This window comes from Triticum dicoccoides, chromosome 1A, assembly GCF_002162155.2.
Source record: "Triticum dicoccoides isolate Atlit2015 ecotype Zavitan chromosome 1A, WEW_v2.0, whole genome shotgun sequence".
Lineage (NCBI taxonomy): Eukaryota > Viridiplantae > Streptophyta > Magnoliopsida > Poales > Poaceae > Triticum > Triticum dicoccoides.
This window is the reverse complement of record NC_041380.1, coordinates 595,121,767-595,149,073: the sequence shown is the minus strand read 5'-3', so window position 1 is coordinate 595,149,073 and position 27,307 is coordinate 595,121,767. Positions and strand designations below refer to the sequence as shown.

The window sequence follows — 27,307 nt, the reverse complement described above, 5'->3', positions numbered from 1 at the left end:
CTTAGTTTGCTCTTGGGTTATGAAGAAATGAAACGTATAACTAAGGATATTCCAAAATTTGCCCTTGATAGAGTTCTTCATTTTGATCTAGAGGAAATTTATATGTATTGTGCGGTAAATTGTGTTGAAAATCCTTATATTGCCAACTACATAAAGAAAACAAAACAAATAGAAGATGAAGAGAATACTAATGAAAGGGAAGAGACTTCCCAATACCCTCCTATTATTTCTTATGATGAATCAGGTAACGAGGAGGAGCCTCCTATTCAACCAATCTCATTAATAAGGAGCTCCAAAAAGAGGATTGAACCCACACATGATGTGGTGAAGAAGAAGAAAAGAAAAAGGAAGAGAGGTAAAAAGATATCTCTTCCAAATAATGCTGCTCCTATTACTATTGTGCCTCATGAAAATATAATTGTGGAAGATAATGATACTTATTACGATCTTGAAAATCTTTTTGGCACTTGCTTGGAAGAATATGATAATTGCTATACTATTGGTGCTATCCATACTATTAATTATGAGAGTGAGTATGCTTATGATATGAAAAGGCCCAAGCTTGGGGATGCTATGTTTGATGAAGATGATGTTTTTGAGAATATATTTGCTGCAATTAATGTTTGTCCCAAGCTTGGGGATGCTACGCTTAATGAAGATGATATTTTTAGTATCCCAAGTTTTGATATGCAAATTTATAATGATAATAACATGCCTCCTACTTATGATAATTATTGTGATGATACATATGCTATAAAAAGTAGTGAGGATTATATTTATAAAACTTGTCATGATTATGGTTACCCCTTTTCTGAACATTACTCTTTTAATGTGGAAACAATCTATAGTATCCAAGTCTCTTATGATACTCCCACTATCCCAAATGAGAAGAATTTTGCTTATGTGGAGAGTAGTAAATTTTCTATGCATGTAGATCATGAAAATAATGCTTTAGGTGATGGTTATATTGTTGAATTCATTTATGATGCTACTGAAAATTATTATGAGGGAGGAACTTATGCTTGTAGGAATTGCAATAATATCAAGTTTCCTCCCTATGTGCTTAAAATTTTGAAGTTATGCTTGTTTTACCTTCCTATGCAAGTTGATTCTCGTTCCCATAAGTTGTTTGCTCACAAAATCCCTATGCATAGGAAGAGGGTTAGACTTAAATATGCTAATTATATTCTTCATGATGCTCTCTTTATGTTTCAATTCTTATCTTTTATGTGAGCATCATTGAAATCATCATGCCTAGCTAGGGGCGTAAACGATAGCGCTTGTTGGGAGGCAACCCAATTTTATTCTTGTTCCTTGCTTTTTGCTCCTGTTTAGTAATAAATAATTCATATATCCTATGCTTAGATGTGTCATTATGCTTTTAATTAGTGTTTGTTCCAAGTAGAACCTTTGTGAAGACTTGGGGGAAGTCTTTGTGATCATGCTGTAAAAAACAGAAACTTTAGCGCTCACGAGAATTGCTACCATTTTTATTTGGAGAGTGATATTTAGTTAATTCTTTTTGCAAATGATTAATAGATAAATTCCTCAGGTCCATAAATTTATTTGAGAATTATATGAGTTCCAGAAGTATACGTTTGATCCAGATTACTACAGACTGTTCTGTTTTTGACAGATTCTGTTTTTCATGTGTTGTTTACTTATTTTGATGAATCTATGGCTAGTAAAAGAGTTTATAAACCACAGAGAAGTCGGAATAAAGTAGGTTTAACACCAATATAAATAAAGAATGAGTTCATTACAGTACCTTGAAGTGGTGATTTATTTTCTTATACTAACGGAGCTTATGAGTTTTTTGTTAAGTTTTATGTCGTGAAGTTTTCAAGTTTTGGGTAAGGATTCGATGGACTATGGAATAAGGAGTGGCAAGAGCCTAAGCTTTGGGATTCCCAAGGCACCCCAAGGTAATATTCAAGGATAGCCAAGAGCCAAAGCTTGGGGATGCCCCGGAAGGCATCCCCTCTTTCGTCTTCGTTCATCGGTAACTTTACTTGGAGCTATATTTTATTCACCACATGATATGTGTTTTGCTTGGAGCGTCAATTTATTTTGTTAGGATTTGCTTGATGTTATTTATAACAATGTTTTGCATTTTTTATTTCAATAAAAGTGGCATTGATAGCCTTTACTATGCCTATTTTAGAAGTCCACATGTTGCTGTTTGAAAACAGAAAGTTTACCGCTGTTGCAATAATTCCCTAGAAAATTCAGAATGTGATAAAATGTTGAAACCTTTTCCATATTAAGCTCTGATAAATTTACTACAGTGGGAATTTTCTTTAATAATTTTTGGAGCTAGGGAAGTATGGATGTTGCTGCGTTCTTTACAGACTATCCTGTTTAGGCAGATTGCTGTTATGTTTGCATTGTTTGCATATGTTTGCTTCTTTAATGATTCTATTTGTTGACAGGACTATTAAATATACAGAGGCATTTAGTATGCAATGTTGAATAATAATTTTAGTGATTTTCTACAGTAGAGTATGATAAGGTTTTGGCAATGGTTTATACTAACTTATCTCATGAGTCCTTGTTGAGTTTTGTGTGGATGAAGCTTTTGAGATTTAGGGAGACCGTGATATGAGAGGAATTAAGGAGACACAAAAGCTCAAGCTTGGGGATGCCCAAGGCACCCCAAGATAATATATCAAGAAGTCTCAAGCATCTAAGCTTGGGGATGCCCCGGTTGGCATCCCACCTTTCTTCTTCAACAACTATCGGTTAGTATCGGTTGATCCTAAGTTTTTGCTTCTTCACATGATGTTTGCTATTCTTAGATGCCATTTTATTTTGCTTTGCTTTCTGTTTGAATAAAATACCAAGATCTGAAATTATTAAATGTTAGAGAGTCTTCACATAGTTGCATAATTATTCGACTACTCATTGATCTTCACTTATATCTTTCAAAGTAGTTTGTCATTTGCTCTAGTGCTTCACTTATATCCTTTTAGAGCACAGTGGTGGTTTTATTTTATAAGAAATAGATGAACTCTCATGCTTCACTTATATTATTTTGAGAGTCCTAAACAACATGGTAGTTTGCTTAAATAATCCTAATATACTAGGTATTCAAGATTAGTGAAAACTTTCTTATGAGTGTGTTGAATACTAAGAAAAGTTTGATGCTTGTTGATTGTTTTGAGATATGGAGGTAATAATATCAAAGTCGTGCTAGTTGAGTAGTTGTGAAATTGAGAAATGCTTGTGTTGAAGTTTGCAAGTCCCGTAGCATGCACGTATGGTAAATGTTATGTAACAAATTTGAAACATGAGGTGTTATTTGATTGTCCTCCTTATGAGTGGCGCTCGGGGACGAGCGATGGTCTTTTCCTACCAATCTATCCCCCTAGGAGAATGTGCGTAGTGCCGAGGTTTTTGATGACTTGTAGATTTTTGCAATAAGTATGTGAGTTCTTTATGACTAATGTTGAGTCCATGGATTATACGCACTCTCACCCTTCCATCCGTGCTAGCCTCTTTGGTATCGTGCATTGCCCTTTCTCACATTGAGAGTTGGTGCAAACTTCGCCGGTGCATCCAAACCCCGTGATATGATACGCTCTATCACACATAAACCTCCTTATATCTTCCTCAAAACAGCCACCATACCTACCTATTATGGCATTTCCATAGCCATTCCGAGATATATTGACATGCAACTTTCCACCATTCCGTTCATCATGACACATTCATCATTGTCATATTGCTTAGCATGATCATGTAGTTGACATAGTATTTGTGGCAAAGCCACCATTCATAATTCTTTCATACATGTCACTATTGGTTCATTGCATATCCCGGTACACCGCCGAAGGCATTCGTATAGAGTCATCTTTATTCTAGTATCGAGTTGTAATCATTGAGTTGTAAATAAATAGAAGTGTGATGATCATTATTATTAGAGCATTGTCCCAAGTGAGGAATAAAAAAAAGAAAGGCCATAAAAAAAGAGAAGGCCCAAAAAAATAGAAAGGCCATAAAAAAGAGAAGGCCCAAAAAATGAGAGAAAAAGAGAAAAGGGACAATGTTACTATCCTTTTACCACACTTGTGCTTCAAAGTAGCACCATGATCTTCATAGTAGAGAGTCTCTCATGTTATCACTTTCATATACTAGTGGGAATTTTTCATTATAGAACTTGGCTTGTATATTCCAACAATGGGCCTCCTCAAGTGCCCTAGGTCTTCGTGAGCAAGCAAGTTGGATGCACACCCACTTAGTTTCTTTTGTTGAGCTTTCATACATTTATAGCTCTAGTGCATCTGTTGCATGGCAATTCCTACTCCTTGCATTAACATCAATCGGTGGGCATCTCCATAGCCCATTGATTAGCCTCGTTGATGTGAGACTTTCTCCTTTTTGTCTCCTCCACATGACCCCCCTCATTATATTCTATTCCACTCATAGTGCTATATCCATGGCCCGCGCTCATGGATTGCATGAAAGTTTATGAGTTTGAGGTTACTAAAGTATGAAACAATTTCTTGGCTTGTCATCGGGGTTGTACATGATGAGAGCATTCTTGTGTGACGAAAATGAAACATGACTAAACTATATGATTTTGTAGGGATGAACTTTCTTTGGTCATGTTATTTTGAGAAGACATAATTGCTTAGTTAGTATGCTTGAAGTATTATCATTTTTATGTCATTATGAACTTTTGTCTTGAATCTTTCGGATCTGAATATTCATACCACAATTAAGAAGAATTACATTGAAATTATGCCAACTAGCATTCCACATCAAAAATTATTTCTTTTATCATTTACCTACTCGAGGACGAGCAGGAATTAAGCTTGGGGATGCTTGATACGTCTTCAACGTATCTATAATTTTTGATTGCTCCATGCTATGTTATCTATTGTTTTGGGCAATATTGGGCTTTATTATCCACTTTATATTATTTTTGGGACTAACCTATTAACCGGAGGCCCAGCCCAGATTTGTTGTTTTTTTGCCTATTTCAGTGTTTCGAAGAAAAGGGATATCAAACGGAGTCGAAACGGAACGAAAGCAACTGGAGAAGTTATTTTTGGAAGGAAAGCTACCGGATGGACTTGGACCCCATGTCAGGAGCCAAGGGAGGTGCTCACGAGGGTGGGGGCGCGCCCACCCCCCTAGGGCGCGCCCCCCTGCCTCATGGCCCCCCTTCGGTCCACCGACGTACTTCTTTCACCCATATATACCTACGTATCCTAAAACTTCCAGAACACACAATAGATCGGGAGTTCCGCCGCCAGAAGCCTCCGTAGCCACCAAAAGCCAATCTAGACCCGTTCTGACACCCTGTCGGAGGGGGCAATCCTTCTCCAGTGGCCATCTTCATCATCCCGGTGCTCTCCATGATGAGGAGGGAGTAGTTCTCCCTCGGGGCTGAGGGTATGTACCTGTAGCTATGTGTTTGATCTCTCTCTCTCGTGTTCCTGAGGTGATACGAGCTTGATGTATCGCGAGCTTTGCTATTATATTTGGATCTTATGATGTTTCTTCCCCACTCTACTCTCTTGTAATGAATTGAGTTTTCCCTTTGAAGTAATCTTATCGGATTGAGTCTTTAAAGATTTGAGAACGCTTGATGTATGTCTTGCTGTGCGTATCTGTGGTGACAATGGGATACCACGTGATTCACTTGATGTATGTTTTGGTGATCAACTTGCCGGTTCCGCCCATGAACCTATGCATAGGGGTTGGCACACATTTTCGTCGTGATTCTCCGGTAGAACTTTGGGGCACTCTTTGAGGTCCTTTGTGTTGGTTGAATAAATGAATCTGAGATTGTGTGATGCATATCGTATAATCATACCCACGGATACTTGAGGTGACATTGGAGTATCTAGGTGACATTAGGGTTTTGGTTGATTTGTGTCTTAAGGTGTTATTCTAGTACGAACTCTAGGGCTGTTTGTGACACTTATAGGAATAGCCCAACGGATTGATTGGAAAGAATAACTTTGAGGTGGTTTCGTACCCTACCATAATCTCTTCGTTCGTTCTCCGCTATTAGTGACTTTGGAGTGACTCTTTGTTGCATATTGAGGGATAGTTATGTGATCCAATTATGTTAGTATTGTTGAGGGAACTTACACTAGCGAAAGTATGAACCCTAGGCCTTGTTTCAACGCATTGCAATACCGTTTACGCTTACTTTTATCACTTGCTACCTTGCTTTTTTATAATTTCAGATTACAAATACCTTTATCTACTATCCATATACCACTTGTTTCACCATCTCTTCGCCGAACTAGTGCACCTATACAATTTACCGTTGTATTGGGTGTGTTGGGGACACAAGAGACTCTTTGTTATTTGGTTGCAGGGTTGCTTGAGAGAGACCATCTTCATCCTATGCCTCCTACGGATTGATAAACCTTAGGTCATCCACTTGAGGGAAATTTTCTACTGTCCTACAAACCTCTGCACTTGGAGGCCCAACAACGTCTATAAGAAGAAGGTTGTGTAGTAGACATCACCTTGTACCTCCGTTTTGAGGCGGGGGACTCCAGGATTTGTACGGTGACCTAGGCAGGCAAGGCAACTGCGTCCTTGCGGCATACACTGTTCGTGGGCAGCTATGGCCGGGGCCTTGACAACTCGGGTAGTGAGACAACGGCTGTGTCCCGGAGCTATTTCTCCGTGTCAAATACGAGGTTTGGTCTCTCCCTTTGACTCACTCTTCCACGTCGTATCCGGATGACATCAGCTCTATGCCGCCAGATCTGGACCTGCTGGGTGACTGGTGGTATAGCTAGGGACTGAGGGAAACCCTAGGTCGGCTAGTCCGGCTCGGCGGTGATGACATCCTCGGACGCCGTCCTTCCTTAACGGAGGCGAAACTGACGTCCGTTCTATCCACCCCTGTTCCATCTCCCAGACAAAAGTCCAGATCCGTCTTGGATTGGGTGGTGAAGATACACGACGTGGCGTGAATCCGCGACGAATGGGTAGGTCGTTTACAACACACTTCCTTACCAGAGGAGGGCGGTGGGGAAATAAGTAAAAAGAATTCCTACTCTCCGATAAGTAGTACCAAAATAGGTTTTCTTTCTAGACTCAACAACGACCATTTTGGGGATCCGTCTTGGATTGGGTGGTGAAGATACACGACGCGTCGTGTCCTTCTTAGCCACGCCGTCTGATCAAGTAGGTCTTTTACACCACACTTCCTTACCAGAGGAGGGCGGTGGGGAAATAAGTAAAAAGAATCCTACTCTTTCGATAAGTAGTACCAAAATAGGTTTTGTTTCTAAACTCAACAACAAATACAACTACTCATGAATAAAAGAGACAATATTAGTGACAATAGAGCATACATATGCCAATAAATAAACATTTCACCAGTCCGAGGTCAACACGACCGGGTTCCTGGTGTGAGGGGCGCTGAAGGTGGGAGCTTTGGGTGGCTTCGGTTCTCGAGCAGCAGTAGCGTACCAATGTTTAGCTTGGATGCTGGTGTCCCTGCTTCTTCATGCGTGATGTCCCCCGGTGGTGGTGCGCTCGGCTCAGTTCCAATGGTGCAATGTCTTCGATCCAGTGGCTGGGTATAGGGTTCCTCTTCCCACCAGAACACTACGGCTACCAGAATGACCCGTTGACGTACCGCTTTCGTCGCTACCATACCGGAGCCGGCCTGACCTTGTCGATGATAGCCAAGAGTGTTCGTGTATGTGCCTTTAATAAGGACTAACATCCGAAGGAACCCTTAAACCGATCTGAAGAACCTAACATCAAATACCACCGTCACGTACACACGGCAAAAACCTTAATGTCGTCGTCTCAAGGAGCTGATAAGAATCTACACCTAGTTTCCGTCTAGTCCATCCCGACGGATGAACTCGACGAGGATTAGAGCCTGGAAGACCGACTCAATGATTAAGGGTCGCCTCTACTACAAGGACGAAAATTCAAACCTATCTACTAGTTGAAGCCAAGGCAGCAGGATTCCCCTCCATGTTATCGACCACCCGAGTGGCAGATAGAGTGAAGGCGAATCCTAAACTCACCGATGGAGGTTAAGGTGAGGATTTTTTGCCCTAGCACCCGGAAAGAAAGAGATAATCCATCCATATTGGATTGGATCCATGTCACCGACGGAAACCGATTAAACAAGTCGGTGCCAACAAAGGCCGTTCGGCGCAGTACATTTAGATCTTGAGTGACAACTGACGGAGAACCTAACACATGTGAATGGTGTGTATGAACAACACCGGTGCTGCCACTAATCATAAACAAGGAGCAGCCCGTACAATTCCCTGGCTGTTTTTGTGCCTAATTGTCGGATTATCTGCCCGCATCTTGCGAGATTTCATGGCAGCAGGTGCAACGCAGTCGAAGGAAGATACCAAACCAACACTGTACATACAATGACAGGAGCCTAAACATGCGTCATTAGTGTGTGCACGAACAATACAACTAGCACCACTGACAATAAAGTAACGAATAATAAACCACTCGTACATGTGATGTGAAGAAAGATGTGTGCCATACACTCCAACGAAAATATCAAGATGCATGTGAAGAAACCGAAGCACTCCCTCCCTATCAAAATATAGGACTACTTTTGATACTGCCGTAGTGTCAAAAATGTCTTATATGTTGATATAGATGGGGTATTAGAGCATCTCTAGCAGACCCCGTATAAGTGATCAAATCCTTATAATTTTTGCGTTTTACAGTTTTGGTCGAAAAAAATGTCTAGAACAAAAACCGTAAAAGTGGTGCAACTCGTATTTTTTTTAAGGGCCACCGAAAATGCACGTCTGAAACCCTTATATTTGGAGGTTGGAAGGCCGAACCTAAGGGGCCCCGTATACCGGTCAAACCTCGTCAGAGCAAACACGCCGCCGCGGAATTTGCCAGAATCCACCCTAAACTTGTTGGAATGCATCACCGCACACCGAAAAAGGCCGCTAGACGCCGCAATCGATCGCCGTCGGTTCGAATTGGATGAGATCGACATCGCCGTGGCCTCCCATGACCTCAGCCTGGCCGCTGGAATCCTCTCGGCGCGGCTGGCAATAGAGCAAGGCGCGGATGGCGGAGGCGACGGGGCGTGGCCGGCGTGGTGACGGGACGTGGCCGGCGGGCGACGGGGTTGGGTGCGGCCGGTTGAGGGAAGGGGCGGCAGCGGCCGGACTTGAGGAAGGAGCTCTTTATCCCGGTTTTACAGTTTGTTTGATAATATCTGTTTGGCCGTAGCTAAAATGAATCCTTAAAATGCTTTCTTTTTATCCATGTCTCAGTTTTATAGTTTATGATTTTGAGGAGTCTGCTAGGGATGCTCTTAGTACTGAAGACTGAATCGTTCATGTGATGGACCGAACACCTCTGTCTGAAAGCGTGTGCGATCCATGGCTGATGGCTGGGCGACATGAAACCAGCGAGGCAGAGAGCACCTAACACGAGCTTGGAAGCTGACCCGATTAGCATAACAGATGAGCTAATTTTAAGTAGCAGTGGTGCACTGTACGGTGGCACCTAACCATCCATCGTGCACCCGCAGACAGGCGCGGATAGAAAAGGGTCGGGGGCAGGCGGGATGAGATTCTCCCATCTCATTCCTCGGGTCCATGTCCACCTCCAAAGTCCAACTTTACTTGCATGATTATCACATCCCAACTTTATTTGCCGTCGCCAATGGCTAAGTTGCACCGAACGCCTGCAGGATCTCACATGGATCATGGACGGACGCGGGCAGTCAACATGGCCCTGATGTTGTGCTCGGACTGAATGTCTGGACACTGAAGGAGTAAACTAGTGTCAGGCATAATTGCCTGACGGAGTAGTATACTGCATACCAGCTAAGCTAACTACTATTCTGGTTAACCAGCTGCAGTCAGCCTGGTGGTTGGACGAGGCGAACAAAGGGAGTAGTTTGTAAACGTATTTGCATGCCTGACGTCGCGAGGTAAGCAGTACTCCCGCCATTTACAAATATACGATATTTCGAATATATTTCAATATAGACTGAGTGAAAGCATACACTAAAATGTGTCTTATACTTTTGATTTAGAAAAATGTTAGGAACATATTATATTTATGAACGAAGGGAGTGGTTCATATCCTTGAACTATGGAGGGTCGGAGTACTCTAAATATTGCAAATTTGCATCCCTGCGATTAGTTAATGAATATTGTGCAGAAACCAATGGTCCTTGAGCATTTTGTTTTAGGAGAATGTTGTTCCCCTTTTCCATTTTTCTTTGGTGAAAAAGAGTGTTGGGTGAGGTTGTCTCATAAAATAGGACGCGTCTACGTAGTCGTTATTGGCTTATCGTTAGACTAGAGCAAACATAGCAAAAAGAAAGTATTGGTCTTCTCTTTGTTAGAAAAGAAAAGCCAAAGAGGAGCTCGATTCTTGTAAAGTATCCATGTGATGCAAACACATTAAATTTGACTTTTGACTTTTTTAAAAAGCCATAAGTTTTGAATCGAATATCACAATTAAGATTCGTTTTCATCATTGGAATTCTTGCGACGTGCTCATCAAAATTGGATCCCGCGTGAGTATGTTTCGACGAACTTGTAATTTTTTTTACAATTTAGTGTCTGTTAGGTGTAACTGCCTAGCAGATGATGTGCAACTTTTTCCTATCCGTGAACGTGCAGTTTTTACTTATGATACTTCCACCCTAAACTACGCCCTGACCGCTTCCATACAGCGCCACGCTACAACACATCCTATCAACCTTCGATTTCTTACTTTCTATACTTTTTTCGAAAATGTTCAAACACAGATATTCCAAAACTTAATTAACTTTGAAAATTAAAACCAAGGATTTTAAAAATGCAAGAAAGTGTGATTTTTTTGTTAGCGTGACTTAATTTGTTTGTGATAGCATTGAAAATGTGAGTTAATACAATTTCTGTAATATTCACGCATCTAAGCATCATATTCGTGTCATTTTTAGAAAATTGTTTCTTATCATTCATAAAAATATTTCAACCTATATTTGAGGGGGTGACTAGTATAGGATCTGCCCATAGGGTTGATCAATGAGATTAATCTTTTTGAAGATGCAAAACATGTTGAAAAATTCTAAAAATATTTGCAGACACACATCCGTGTTTGATGTACAACCTCAAAAAGTTTCAGCTCATAATTCGAACTACACTTAGAGAAACAAAAAAGAGAAAATCGAATGTGAATAGTGTCAAATGCTATTCACCCAAAGCGAAAACTAATCATAGTCGAATTTGTCTTTTTGAATTTCAAATTGTAGATAGAGTTTTCAGCTGAGTTTTTTGGTGTGGTAGACATACGCCGCAGGTATGTAGTAATTTTGTTTTTAGAAATTTTTGGATTGTCCAAATATAAACTTTGGGGTTGATCCTACGATCTCACCAAAAGTGCAGGTCCTATACTAGTCTCCCCTTGTATTTGAGAAATGTTTAACCCATATTCAAAATAAAATAAAAAATAAGTATATGAAATAAATGTTAATCATCTATTTGTAAAATTGTATAAGTTTTTTTCTAGATGTATATCGAAGATGTATGAAGGGGAGCCTTGGCGCAGTGGTAAAGCTGCTGCCTTGGGGCTGCCCCCCTATATCGAAGATGTATAATATGTAAGAAAAAGTGTCAGACAAGTATTTGAATTTTTTTAAACAGCTATAGTTTTATCCGCTGATATATCTAAAGTATACAATGTGTTTGAAAAAGTAGACATGCGTTGAATAAAGTAAAATAAAGGTAAGGTAAAAAAAGATGCTAAAGAAACACAGAAAATCGAACAAAAACAAAACATTGAAAACAGACATAGAAAACCAAACAAAAAAGCAAATATTTTTTTGAATAAACCGAGAAAACCGAAGGCAAAAGCAAAAGAAACACAGAAAAATAAAAAGAAGTGCCTGAAACTCACTCCCACAGGACACTATATTAGACCGTCCCAGTAACGCGTCAACATGAAAAATCCTTGAGGTGTGACGGAAGATAGGTTAGCAATAGTTAATATATATAGCCTTGGCGACTCTGAGAGCTTATGGTTGCAATAGTTGATATGGGGAATCCTATTTGGCGCGCGGGTCGCTGGTTAACGACTGCGCGTAACCCCCTAAGGCGTGCATTTATGTATGGGCGGACCGATTTTCGGTTTCAAATGGTTTTCTCTTTTTTTTCCTTCCTTTTCCCTTTTTATTTTAGGTTTCTTTATGTTTATTTTTATTTTACTTTATATTATGTTTTTTATTTTCCATTTTATTCTGGTTTTTCAAATTGCGAAAATACTTTTAAATTGGTGATCATTTTAAAAATTGTGAACATTGTTTGGAAATCTTAAACATTGTTTCTACAAATTCGTGAACATTCCCTTCAATCGTGCACATTTTTTGAAATCATACACATTTTTAAATTGACGAACTATTTATCAAAATCATGAACATATTTTTTAAATTCTGGAACATGTTTTAAAAATTCTGTTACAGATATGACAGGCAAATAAACAAGATGAAGGATGAAAATAAGAAAGAGACATGAGATTTTAATATGGAAAACCCCTCCAACACAAAGAGGAAAAACCACGGGCGTCAGCCAGCAAATCTTCACTATATCGAGGGAGGTTACAAACGCCAAAGATTTACAACTGATCAACTCATCTCGTGCGGCGGCTTACAAAGGATGTATATAACACATGTGATCCTAGGTCAATACTAGGCCTAAGCCTACTGTCGACGGGCCTCGCTCCACTCGCTCGTCGAAAGTTAGCCTTTATCTTTATACTTGAATTTGGATCATAACATAACAAAATCCTAATCACTCTTTTAAATTGGGAGATTCCCAAATTCCTGAACATTTTTTTGTAATCATGAACATATTTTAAGCTCACAAACAATTTTTTGAAACCATTAATTTCTTTTAATTTCGTGAACATTTTTATAAAATTTGTGAAATTTTTTGAAGTTATGAATTGTTTTTGACATCGTGAACATATTTTGAAATTATGAATAATCATTTAATTCGTGAATATTTTTTACAAATTCATTAACATTCTCATAAACAATGGAATATTTTTGAATTCATATTTTGTTTTTGAATTCATGAAATTTTTCTGAATTCATGAAGAGATTTTTTATATTTAAAACTTTTTTATATGCCAATTATTGATAAAAGGAAAAAAAAGGCGTCCCGGCCGCACATGGGCCGCCCAGATGGGCTGATTTCCTGGCGTATATTGCGGGTCGTATGACGGCCATGGCTTATTCGCTGGATCGCCTCCAATTATTGTGTTTGACCGGAAAAAACGCAGATTTGTAAAAGTTCAAAAATCTCTAAAGTTGTTCGTAAATTTGAGAAAATCATGAATTTAAAAGAAGTTTTTTTAATAATGAAATTTTAAATGTTAATGATTTTTTTGGTAATTTAAAAATATTCATGAATTGAAAAAATGTTCATCAATTTGAAAGAGTTCCTGAATTTTAAAATTATTCATAAGTTTAAAAATTTATCAATATAAAAATACTTTGTCATGTTCAGTTTGAATTATATTTTGTTGCCAAAATATGGTTTATTATACATTTAATTAGGGATGCTTAACATTTTTGAGAAAATATATTTCATCATAAATCTGAGCAAAACAAAAGTACTATATTACTCCACAAAATTACTTATACTTACTAATATATTATATATAACATTTACATGTGTCCTTCGTAACATCCTGAAATATCTACAAATTTTGGTTGAATGTTCTAAACTGCACAATTTAACAACATATGGTAGAGGTTTCTAGAGTAGATCATCTTGCTCATTTCAAATACTAGTTTCTTGGTCAAATGGACATTTCTATTTGGAGGGTAGGGGAGTCACTAGTTAGCCATCAATGCATGTGTGCTCCAAGTATGAAAACATTGTCATTTGTGATATGCATGGGTATTGAGGATATGATTTTTTTTTGTCAATTGGTTGATTTTTTACATCAAGTTTTTCTTTGAAAGAAATGGATTTTTGCTTTCCCAAACCTGTTTGAAACAATCCAACCACGTCGAAACCAACCTTATCTAACAAGATATGTGTGTTCATGGACCAATTTCAAAATTGATATCATGCCAGGAAAGTGTGAATATACAACCTTAGTTTAAGGGAACGTGATAGCTAAGGTAGCTATATATAAAACATTTTTTCGTGGAACACTAGAAAAAATGACAAGATGTAGGTCATGAGTCATATGAGACTATACCAATTGACGATCATTGTACCCTCAATACAAGGGGTTGTAGCAAGCGATAGTGAGTGACTCATGGTATAATTCCACAAGAGAAAATGGCAAGGAATCTCCTTCTACAACATCACTAAAACAAATGAAGAGACTTCTGTATGTCCCCAACAATTCTAGTGTGGTTCTCCATCACACTAGTCTTCTTAAATGCCACAAAGTTATCAGAGTGGGGCCAAATCAGCATACAAGTCCGAATAAGGGGACTTGCTTCGCCGTTAAGGCAGCAACTTGGGGAGATAGGGATCATCGGATCTGGATAATTCCCCTAGATGACAAATGCTTCTGTTAAAGAGGCTTTGGAAAAAGTTTAAGAGGGCTCCTCAGATGCCCGAGGTACACGACTCTTCGATCAAGACTTGGTCACTTCGGAAAAGTGCATGACAACTTTGTGAACCAACTTACAAGACCGAAGACCAAAGATGTAGAACGGCTCGAAGGGACCAAGTAGTGTCCTCGACTTGAAGACCAGTTCAGGGCTAGGGGGTGCAAGCCACGTCGGCCTCATTCATATGGGCTGGGCTGAGGACCCCCCCCCCCCCCAAGATTATTAACCAAGTGGGGGTCCTCAGCCCCTGGTATCTATATAAACCGAGGGGTGAGGGCCATAGAGGACAACTCATACACACACACATATGATATTATGGTAGATCACCTGTACTCTGTACCCTCCTAAAATCAATATAGTCAAAGCAGGACGTAGGGTATTACCTCTTCGAGAGGGCCCAAACCAGGGTAAACTCCCGTGTCCTTGCTACCATCGTTCCAAGACTACCGGCTCGGGACTCCCTACCCGATATCTGCTGGATTTGACTCCATCAGGGTGTCAATCACACTAGTTTTCTTAGTTCCCATAACACGTGAGTAGATAATGATAGAAACATTATATATTTTTGCACAATAGTAATAAAAATAAATAAATACATCAAAAAAACTTTTAGACTGCTTTCTTATATGGAAAACCGCATCGAGACTTCATGGGTTTACTAGTACCATCAACATAATGGCACATAAAAGTATATGAATTTGAATTGATCAAACCAAATAATTACAAATACTCATATACATGGCTGTGGTAAAGTCATATAGGTGGTATGTATGCAAATCCAAACTATAAAAATCAATTGTATGAATTGGCTAATACTGAATTTAAGTGCCCCAAACACTCGCAACACCTAAGAATTAAGTAGTGGCTATATAGCATTGCATAGAGCATGATGGCATACCATTGAGAATATATTCCACCTACCCTGCACATCATGAGTTGTATAAAAGTGCAACCCCCTTTTTGTACTAAGTGTCGCAAACCCGTCAGAACATTTCTTATTCCTTTTTTATCACTAAGAACACTTCACAAATTGTGATATACAACATCTAATGCACACTATTCCCAATATTTTCCTGCATCCAAACTTGCCAAAGATGGACTATTTGAACAAAGATCTGACATACATATATAAATAATCTTACAACCATGATAACAACAGAATAATGAGGTTAATAATCACATAGCAAAACATCCACCATAAAAATTTACATAGATGATCATAATGATAGATTGTGCATATGATCTGCAGACATGTAGCACAATATGAGAAACTGCTACATAGCTACTACCATAAGCATGTAGTCCTAGAGGTGTACTACTCACAACTCATCGCATAGTAACTCAGAGATGATCTTCATCAAGAACAATGGTGAATTCCCCCTGTAGCAGGGTGTTGGAGAAGCAATGTAGAAACTCTTCTCTTGTGTTCCACAAACATCTTGGGCAGTGGCGACAAAATAATATGTGAAAGAAATTAGGGCAGGCCTAACTTATATATAGAAGGGTTGTGACCAAAGGGCGGTTGGAACCTTAGGAGGGGTCCGCGCACCCCTTGTGTGCCTCCCCGGTTACCCTATGGCGAGGTTTTATTATCTTCCTTGAAATTTCTTCCTGATTTTTTCCATGTTTTTTGAGAAAATCCCAAAAGCGTAAACATTGCAAAAAAGGCTTTATGGCGACAAACAATAAGTTAGTCCTCAAAATAATGACTAGTTCATTCATTATATAACAGGAAAAAGTGCAACTAAACATATTGATACATTGCAACGTATCATAGGGGGGGGGGGCAGTAGCTTGTAAGAGGAGGAGACCGGGGGAGGTCAACATGACGGCCCAAGGATCATCTAGTGTGTGTGTGCTACCGTTGATAGGCAAGTAAGGAAGATGATTCACCACCTTTATTTCCTATTGCCATATGTATAGGTCACTCACAGATTATTTAGTTTGTCCTGAATCCTTGTCCATTTTTCAATCAGTGCTGGTGTTTCTATCTTTTTCTATGAGCAACATCGCAACCATCTTTAGATGATCCTAAGCCTGAGACCAAGTGCTCCGTGTGGCATGGCTTATTTTACTGTTTAGCTCAAACCACTTCTACATATAAATTTGGATACAAAGTCCAGATCTTCTAAGATACTAAGCTCTCTATATTTTGAGCATCATGGTGCGTCGTAGGGGTTGTTATGGACCCCCCATATAAGTGTATGTGTCGCTAGTTCGGAGTAACGCACGCCTAACCATAATGGAACATACAGGTTTTTTTATTTTGAGAATGTATTGTCTGATTTTCTATCTTCCTTTTTTGTCCTCATGCTGGTCGATTCGCCTAGACATTTAGCCGGGCCTATTGTTGTATATTTATTTCCCTTCCCTCTTTTTGCACATAACACATTTATTTGAATTTTTAAAAAATATCAAAAGAAATTCCTATAGTTTCGGGTCAAAAATCTTCCTTTTTCCATTTTTACAGCTTTTAATATTTTAATATTTTTTGTTTTCTGTTTTTTCTTCTCTTTATATTTATTTTTTATTTTTTCACACTTAATTCATGAATAAGCTTCATAGATTTGGAGCCTCCTCGTCCATCAAGGTGTAAGGGTTTATATGGACCCGTCTGTGAGGATGTGTACCATTGGTTAAAAATAATGTACATCTAGCTGTAACTAGTAGAGGCGCATGTGCAACGCACGTTAATATTTAGGTAATATATTAATTACACGTAGATATTAGGAATGCAATTATTTGTGTGTTAATCATGTGATTGGTGCAATATTTGGTATGATATTAATGGCACGTTAAACATGTTTAACGCTCGCCATTGGAGCAGTCTAGGTCGTTGGATTGACTTAGTTCGATGGCCGAGATCAGTTGGATCTGCCCCTTTGGTTTTTTTTATATTGGTATAGATGGGCCGGTCTGTTTTGACAAGGTATTTCCTAATTTTTTGTTTTTCTTGATTTTCGGTCTTTTTCTACTATTTTCAATAGTTTTTATTTCCTTTTTTGCTTTTATCTTCTTATGTGTGTTTTTTCCTTCTCTTTTTATTTTACCTTTTTACATTTAAAAAACATGAATATTCTTTAAAATCCTCAAACAATTTTAAATTCATGGACACTTTTTAGTTCATGAATATTTAGAAAATTCATGTGCACTTTTATAGTGTGTAAGTATTTTTAAATCTGTCAACTTTTTTCAAATTCATGAACATTGTTTGAAATTTACAAAAAAAGTAATTCCTGGAATTTATGAAAATTCATTTTTAAAATTCGCAATATTTCTTAAAATCCAAGATTTTTTTAAATTCCGTGAACATCTCTTTATTTAATGAACTTTTTCAAATAAAACATACGATAGCCGGATTTCTTTGATCTAGTCAAGCGAGCAGAGGAGCAAGCCGAACTGAGCGAGCAGGGAATATTGCGAATACGATAGCCGGGCCATGCGAGCGTTATAGCAACAATTTTATGGTTTGAGCGTGGAATAAGAGCTCCCAAGGGGGCTCACTAACCATCATCGGCTGACACCGACGCCGCCGAAACATGTAAGAACACCACAACCACGCATCGAACAGCTCCACTCTTCTCTTAGAATAAATACAGTTTCCAACAGCAGCCCAACGCGATATACGAATGAAAGAAACACCAGCATAACATAATTAAAATCCAAGCCAACATAGATAAAACCAAAATGAAACAACCGACTGCTAGAGAAAAAAGAGTTGGTCTCATGAATGAATAATGGCACGGCGAAGCGCGCGGTAGCTCTCTAGTAGAACTCAATGATGAATGAAATGGTTTCTCCAGGTTAGCCCTCTTGTACAGTTCAATGTTGAATGAGATGGTTCCTGTAGGATTACATGTCTGGGGCAGACAAGAGAAGAACTAGACTGAGTGTTTCAGGAGGATGTTCACAAACAGTATATGACCAGATCTGGAAACATATTATTGCTGGATTCACTTTGGGTGTGTACGCACTTCTGTTCACAGCATTACAAGTCATGCAAATTAACACTAGCTTTCTTTCTTTCTTTCTTTCTTTCTTTCTTTCTCCTCATTTCATACATTTCGCTACAACTGCATGCAGACTGACAATTTACAAGGATTCTAGCCCCAGCACCAGATTGATCATATAAGAAAGAAAGAAAGAAGAAAACATTATTCCAACAGACTAAAACAAACGGTTCCTTCTTGAGGAGACTACTAAAAGGTACCAGCAAAAAAAGAAAAAGAAAGGTAATTACACGCCCCTGCTAAATCTAGCAGCAGGCAATTATTCTTGCTTCTGTCATAGCCCATACGCGGTGCTGAAGTAGCTCTTGGTCACGTTCCGGTTCAGGATCTGCAGCACCTTGCCGTTGCCCGGGCTCACGAACCGGGGCGTCTTGAACTGGCTCACCGCGCCTCCTAGGGTCAGGAAATGGAGTAGGATCTCCCTGAATGTGCCCTTCCTCAGGACCCGGAGCTCGAGCGGGCCAATGGTCTTGATCTTCCTCGACCCCATGTAGCCCGCGTCGAGGAATGCCAGGTCCAGCGCGTTGGCGCACCCGCTCAGAACATCGTCTGTGGCCTCAGAGCTCAGCTCCCAGAAGATCACGTACCGGCCCGGGTTGCTCGACTTCTCCACGTAGCTCGTGAAGTCCACGATCTCCAGCTTCTCCCCTTCCAGAAGCTTCGCCGCCTCCTCGACGGCCAGCTGCAGGTCCTTCTCGGTGTTCTTGTCGATGTTGATGCTCAGCACCAGGCTCCTGCGGCAGATGAACTGGAGCTCCGGCGTCGAGTTGTGGAAGCGCGCTATCTTCACCACGTCTCCTAGTCTGTAGCGATATAGGCCTACAGCAACAGAGCAGAGAAGGGACTGTAAATAGACTAAACAGTACTCAGAGATCATGGTTTGCTTTCTGCAACAATTAAATCATCTGCTGTAAGAGAAAAGGATCAAAATTTTACACCTAAACTTCACTATTTCCTGAGCAAGGAATGTCCAAAGTTGCTCTTGACAGATATGTACTAGCTGAATTAATTAATGACGCGATGTGATTGTTGAGTCTGGTATAAAGCTGATATAGACCAAGATTAGGACGCACTGGCTGGCTTATGCTGTTTGATGCTACCCCTAATGAATGCAGCAATGAGTGGACAAGAAACGTTTGTGATAGTTACTTGCCCACGTGCTTAATACACAACCTTGATGCATACAGAGCAACTGTGTTTGAAATTTGTAGGGACATGGCTAACAAGTCTGAATTTACACTGAAAACTACGCACCACAAGAACCACTAGATTAGGTGCTTCTAATAATCGTTAGAAGATAAGATATCTGACTCAGGTGAGAAGGAATGTACCTGCAAAGGTAGTGAGCACAACTTCATAGATTTTGCCAACCTCAACTTCAGTTAAGCCAACCGGCTCGGACTCGATGTAATGAATAGCTGCACTGTTCTCCGTCTCCTCCCCTGTTGGCTTCTCCAAAGGAATGAACTCAAAATAACCAGTCTGCGGCAGAACAGCATACGTCACCTGCTCAGGCGGTACCGTGGGGTCAATGTTAGAGCCAACCCATCCTTCGGACGCGCCGTAGTCAGCACCGATCAGCGGCAAATGCCCAGCATAATGCCGCAGCTTCTTCAGATACGGCTCCATGGACCCTGTCATGATGCCATACACGTACTTTGCCTTGGGCCACAGTGCCGGGATCACACCATACCAGTTGCTCAAGCCCGCACACTTGTTGTGGATCGAGTCAGCAAGCTCGGGGTTGGGCTTCAGAATCTTTGAAACAGCCCCGCGAATTGATGGTACTGTGATTCTTTCTGAAAGAACACCGTCTCTTATATCAGCACAGAGGTCTTCCCAGATCTCCTCCAATGTTTGAAATGCATGCACTAGGCTGTGAGCAAACGTCGAGAACACAAAATGGACCTCGTCCGAATATATCAACCCACAGAGCAAGTGACAGTACAAGGATTGGTTGAAGTCAGGGCCAAAGATGACTTCGTCGGGGCTGCAGCCCTGAGACTGGATATCCTTCATCCCTTCCTTGTAGCGCTGACTCCGGTACAGGTTTGTAGTTGCAGTTGTAGCAAGGATGCCACCAGGCGTCAAGGATTGCTTGCTACCATAAACAAATTGCAAGGCCTTTCCTTCGCCGATAGGGTATTCACTGTAATGACAAAAAATAATATCATTCCAAAACTTTGTGATGCATTGAAGAAATTAAGAACCCAGGCTACTACATTCTAATCACACGAGTTAAAGTAATGTATAAACAACGCAAGTTTGTGAAGCAGAAGCAGCAGTTGTACTTGAGCATGGTAACAAAATGGAGATCCTTACCGGTTCCTGAATGCGTACGAAGTACGGAATATTTGAAGTGTGTTCTCAAGTAATTCATCATTAAATGGCAGGAACTTAGGCTTCCCCTGCGTCGTACCAGAACTGCATAAAACAACAACAAACAGGTTATAAACATCTACTTCCACAGAACAGCAAGACAACTACATTCGAAGGCAATGAGTACCTGAGGGAGAGGGAGGTGATGGGCTTCCCGGTGAGCACTGGTGCGCTATCACCATCAACAACCCTCTGGATGAAAGGTTCAACGTCGCTGTGCACGCACAGCGGGATGCAAGATTTGTAGCTCTGGGCATCAGTCCTCCCGTCGAGGCCAAACTGCCTCAGATATTCAGCATCGGCATTCGCCTCAAGGATCCTTTTCAGCGTATCCTGCTGCACGCGCCCAGCATCGCGCGTCAACATCTCGAACTCATTGATGGTCTCCTCGCAGCTACAGATCGTCATTTGTGCTGGCAGAATCCTGGCTCTATCACCTGTTCTGAAGGACAAAACAGAGGAAATGTGTGTGAGTGAGCAAGCAAATCTGTGAGGCCAGTTATAGGAGAAGAGCTGAAGGCATTGCTGCATTGCAAATTCAAATTAAGTGGCAGTGAATTCAAAGAGAACGGCGTCAAAAGATTTTGCAGTCTGTAACCACTGACTGAGCTGGAAACCAAGAACCGACAGTGCAGTCTAAAGAGAGAGGCATCAGAATGTTAAGACATTCTTGAAGAACTTCAAACTTTATCACCGACAGAATGTGAATATCCGACTAAAACGCAGTAATCTTCTTCCAACGAACACCACAAGATTGCACGCACGAATGGCGGATACGAAAAGTGGTCGGCCGGGGAGACCGAGATAAACCAGAACACCAGTATTCCCCACAGTATACCTACCAAAGAAAGCTGACTAGCAACCATGGAAAACCATGGCCACTTTGCATGCCATGTGTGGAAACATCGACAAGCCTGAGATTTTACTTTCCGACGCAGCGTTTACTAATGAAATGAAATAGCAGATCAGAATCCCAGCAAAGGGAGGGGCATCGATGCCCGCCTTTTGCAGCAGAGATACCACTAACAAACCCAAGGATTGCAACATAAAGACAATCTATGTAGCAAAGCTAAAGCATATACTGACATAAGACGCCACGCCAGCCAAGCAGGTTGCCTAGCTTAACTCCGCTTCACTGGCATTGTGCTAGGAACTAAATGCCCTCCCGGATAATCTTGGAAACCGTCCCCTTCAGTATAATCAATAAGAGAAAGAAACAGCACACCGTCATTGGCATTTTTGCAGGAACTTTTCATGGCTATTTCATAACAGAGAAAAATATAAAATCCTCCACGCTGGCTGATTCAGGAAGCAGCATCTGGCGATACAAACTACTAAGAGAAAAGAAACAGCCACAACGCCATTGACAATTTGACAAGCGAAGAAGAAGCAGAACCCTCCCAGATATACACAGTATGATTCTTTTTTTTTGTGTGTGTGGTAAAAGCAGTGTGCCTACCGTTCTAGCACCGGTGAGTGGACAGAATAGGAAAGTAATAGTAGTGTCCATCCCTAGAGCAATTGTTCTATGCACGTCTCTAGACAATAGTGCTAGCATTCATATAGAAACGTTTCTTTTTTGGTGAAATATTCGACGAATCATCCATGCATCCGTCCATCCATACATACAGTGGAATCCTACGAAACAAAAAAGAAATGCCTATCGATTCTCTTCAGGTAGGGATGGACCTCGGCGCCGACCGACAGAGAAAAACAGAGCTCGCCAGCGAAGAACAAAGAAAGAAAGGAAGAGAGACATGGGCGAAACGGACTGGACAGGAATGGGCGAGCGGCGAAAGAGGGAAGTAAATGCGACGCGACCTGACTAACTGACCTAGTAACAGCCCCGAAAAGGGAAGCAAATCGACGCACGAACTGCGCAAACATGGCCAGATGATGCCCGGGATAAGAATGTGTTTGCTCCAGGTGTCGACGAGCTCGCCGGAGCAGGAACGGGCCGGTGGAGGTGGGTGGGTGGGTGGGTGGGTGGCCGTGGAAACTGATCCAAAGCTGCCGCCGCCGCCTGGAAGAACGGGAGCAGCAGAGGAGAGGAGGGAATATGGTAGTACTGGTAGCAGTGCCGTAGCATGCCGTGTGTGCTCCGACCATGGGGATGGTGGGAGCGCGAATCGGAGCGACATTCGACAGTGGACGCGGGGACTGTGAGGTTCTGGTGGCTCGTTGACCCGGGGAAGAATTTTCTGGTGGAGCTTCTAGAAGGACGGAAAGACAAGGCGCGGCACGAACGATTCCTGGTGTTGTTGCTCCAAGAATCCTCTGTTTCGGCGTTCAAGACGAAGACGAGGAGATTGGTTTCGGAAAGCTTGACGAATTCGTCCCAAGAAAATCAAATCAAAGCCAAAATCTAGCCCCTTTTAGGAGCAGAAGAAGTATATTCTTGGAGGTGGGCGTATCAATGAAGCAGTATTTTACCCCGGGCCGGGCGGAACAAAATCAAATTGGGGCGACTTTACGGAGCAGTATATCCCCGGCCGGCCGGCGAAAGACAAGAGAACAGAGGCAGGCCGGCAGAAACAAGAAGAGCAGAGCAGAGCCCCTCCGGCTCGTGGAACAGAGCGGAGCGGCCCCCAATCAAAATCCAAACTGGAGCCGAGAGCAGGGAGGGGAGGAGAGGGGGAGGGGGAGTGACTGACCGGTGGTGGTGATCCGTGGGGTGGGGCGCGGGGGGAAAGCGACCTCTGGCGCCGCCGGCGGCCGGGCTCGGGTCTTCTGGGGGAAGGGGAGGGGAGGGGAGGAAGGCGACGAGGGAGGAGCAGGTGGCTGACTGGCTCCACCTCCACTAGGCGACGACGACGAGGAGGAGGAGGAGGAGGGGCGGGGGAGGGAGGGACCGGCGCCCGGACCAACCAACCAACCGAAGGCAGGCCCGACGGACGGACGGACCACAACCGCGGGCGGGGATCACTGGATTGATTAGTCCAAGGGGAACAGGCGGGCCGCGGCTTCAGGCATACGACCTGAGCTGAAGCGAGAGAGGGAAATGATGGTGGTGGTGGTGCGTTGCCCCGACGGGCGTGCCCTTTTTGTAGGCGCCTCCCTCCGGCCTCCGTCGGCCTCGCCGTCACCACCACCTCTCTCGTCTTTGTCCCTTGTGTTTCCTCCGCCGTTTGTTTCTGTGCAGCGGCCGGACACGTGTGCTTGGAGCCGGGGGTGGTGCGTGACAAGTGTGCGTGCAGCGGGCTAGCCTTGCTCCGGGCTTCGCCTTTTTTTTTTCCCCTTTTGCATCTCCCTCAGGTGCTTTGCCCGCTGGGCTTCCTTGTAGCTCGTTTTTTCCTATCAATGAATTTGGTAGGCCGACTACCAACATTCAAAAAAAGATTTCACCGATTAATGCAATATGTATCTTTCTTCATATATATACATATCTTCGATTAATATTGTGTATATCTTCGATTGATGGAGCATATCTTGTTCATGTATATCTACACGAGCAAGATATACTCCTTGTCTTTGCCGAGCAAATAGGGCAGTTTTTCGACTAAATTAGTCCATGAAAAATTACTAGCATGGCACTGACAGAAACAAACACATGATGTTATTCGATCATGCATCTGCGTGTAACGCTAGTATGATTAAAACAGAAATCAATAGAAACAGGACAAACGAGTTATACCCTCCAGTAGCCCCGGCAGAGGCGGCGGCGTCCTCGGTGGCCTTTTTCTCGGCTTCGAGCTTCTCGCCGGCGGCACGTTCGGCGTCGCTGGATATGGTGATGATGAAGACGACGCAGAAGTAGAGGAAGTAGCCGATCGGAGGCGAGCAGTCGTGTAATCGATCCCCAAAAGCCTAGTCGCCCCTCTCCCGTACAGGATACGGAGAGGCGGGGTTTCTAAGGCGTGTCCTCCCGTCAACCGTGTACGCGGTGAACGGAATGGAGTCGGCGGCGGTAGCAGCAGCAAAGGGAATGACAGGGGCGGTGCGCGTGGAGCAGATGTGATCTGTTTGTATCGGCTAGGGTTGGCCAACGCCTCACATATATATGCACGTCCGGCTGGAGCGGGCGGGTTGTCTCACTGGCTCTCGATGGACTGCGCGAGATTTTATCCATTAATGGAGCATATCTTTTTTGTATATCTCCTGAATATTGCGCATTAATACAAGATTTTTCTTCCAGGAGAGGTTGTTACTGTCCCCATACCAATTGTTCTGTTTAGCAGCAATACAAGTGCTCTCGCCGTGGGGCCAACACATGTCAAGTTGGGAGGGGGTGGCTCATTCCACTGTGGTGGGGTTGCGGGGGATTTCTTCGATTAATGTTGTGTATATTTTTGATTGATGAAGTATATCTTCTATGTATATTTTTTATATATCCTCAAGATATATACATAAAAGATATATCTTCAATTGATGGAGTATATCTTCTATCTATATCTTTTATATATCCTGGAGATATATACATAAACGATATATCTTCGATCGATGGAGTATATCTTCTATGTATAAAGGGGTTGGGCTGCGGCTCCCTCGCCGCCACCACCACCTCTCTCCTCTTTTTCTTCTCGTGTTTCCTCCCCCACTTGTTTCTGTGCCGCGGCCGCGCACATGTGCTCGTCACGGGGCGGTGCGTGCCAAGTGTGCGTGCGTGCAGCGGGCTCGTCTCGCTCCCGGCTGGGCCGCCTAAGATTTCAAAGATTAATGCAGTATATCTTTCTTCGTATATCTTCGATTAATGTTGTGTATATCTTCAATGGATGGAGTATATCTTGGTCGTATATATTCGATTAATGGTGTACATCTTTTATATACCCTGGAGATATTGAAAAAGATATACTCCTTGCCTCTCCTCTTCCAATGACAAGCGTGGGTGGAGCAAATCATCTCGCTCACTCCCAATGGACGGCTGGAGATCTCATCCATTAATAAAGTATACCTTTTTCATATATCTCTTGAATATTGCACATCAATATGAGATCTTTTTTACCAAGGAGAAGCAGCGGCGACCGTCAATATCCTGGAGATACACTCAAAAAATATATATCTTCCTGTCTCTTCTCTTCTGTATTTCAGCCGTCACATGTGTTTCCGGTATGATGATAAGTGCGGGTGGAGCGGGCAGGTTGTCTCACTTACTGCCGGACATTTCATCAATTAATGGAGCATAACTCGATTTTTCAAAATTATTGGAGCAGTAAAACTACATATAGCACTTAACTGCTCCAATTCAAATACTTGTTGGGTTAATTCAAAGCCCATCCATGTCCCAGAAAAATGTGCACAATTTTTTGGTAGAGGTTTTCACCTTATGCTAGAAATCATGAACAATTTTGAAGGGCATATTGGGTTAATTGAAAATATTTTAAACTTGACCTAGTTCAATTAGTGTGGTGCTAGGGTTTGATCATTCCCCATATCAAATCTAAATGAAATTTAGACACGATGCATGAAGCAAGTGCTAGGCTAGAGCATTACCAGCCAAGAAATGAAAATATTTTTAACTCTACAACTCAAGTATAGATATCTCCTTAATATTGCGCATTAATACAAGGGATTCTTCTTTAGGAGAAGCAGTTACTGCCCCCCCTACCATTTGTTTTGTTTCGCGGCCATACACGTGCTCTCGATGTGGGGCCAACGCAAGCCAAGTGTGGAGGGAGCGGCTCATCCCACTCTCGTGGGGTTGCGGGGGATTTCTTCGATTAATAGAGTACCCCCACCGGTCCTTTTTAGTTCGGATATAAGATTTGTCTAAAGTCAAGCCTCGTAAAATTTGACCAACTTTATAGGAAAAAATACCAACATTCACAATATAAAATCAATATCAGTAGATGTGTCATGACTTAAATTTTCATATTGTATAACTTTAACATGGTAGATGTTGGTATTTTCTCATATAAATATGGTCAAACTTTATGAAATTTGACTCCAGACAAATTTTTATATGCAGAGTAAAAAGAACCGAAGAAAGTATATCTCATGAATATTGTGCATTAATATAAGATCTCTTCTTTCGTAAGAGGCAGTGACCATTTGTTTTGTTACTATTCCCCCTACTAATTGTTTTGTGTTCCAGCCATACACGTGCTCCCGGTCTGGGCCAGTGCATGCCAAGTGTGGAGGGAGCGGTTCATCTCACTCTCTTCGGGCTACAGGAGATTTCATCGATTAATATGACTATATATCTCCTTTCCGTAGCTCCTGATATTGGGCATTAATACGAGATCTTAAAAATCAGGGATATCATGCATACATATCATGATTATCTAATTATGTTTATATCTCAGTGATATCTGACATTGATACAAGATCTCTTCTCCCGTGGATATGAAGTGACCGTCAATGGAGTAATGTTACACGTACAAATAAGTTACAAGATTTTACAAAGATGATTAATTTATCA

The 27,307-nt window shown here is 41.7% G+C and overlaps 1 protein-coding gene across 4 annotated transcripts; it reads right to left on the bottom strand.

The window, feature by feature from the left end:
- Positions 1–18,537: 18,537 nt before the first annotated feature.
- LOC119294130 (jasmonoyl--L-amino acid synthetase GH3.5-like) lies at positions 18,538–23,973 on the bottom strand. Of its 4 annotated transcripts, none has more exons than XM_037572404.1 (5): positions 23,604–23,973; positions 21,077–21,386; positions 20,893–20,994; positions 19,902–20,719; positions 18,538–19,389 (listed from the first exon to the last, which is right to left on the bottom strand). In XM_037572404.1, exons 2-5 carry the CDS (start codon positions 21,355–21,357, stop codon positions 18,845–18,847), a joined length of 1,746 nt encoding a protein of 581 aa, XP_037428301.1. In that variant the 5' UTR covers positions 21,358–21,386; positions 23,604–23,973; the 3' UTR covers positions 18,538–18,844. The 4 variants fall into 4 exon arrangements, with proteins under 4 accessions (XP_037428301.1, XP_037428289.1, XP_037428281.1 ...); XM_037572392.1 differs by having other exon boundaries at positions 21,077–21,391; positions 23,604–23,972; XM_037572384.1 differs by lacking the exon at positions 23,604–23,973 and adding an exon at positions 22,784–23,558 and having other exon boundaries at positions 21,077–21,391.
- Between the last annotated feature and the right edge of the window lie 3,334 nt (positions 23,974–27,307).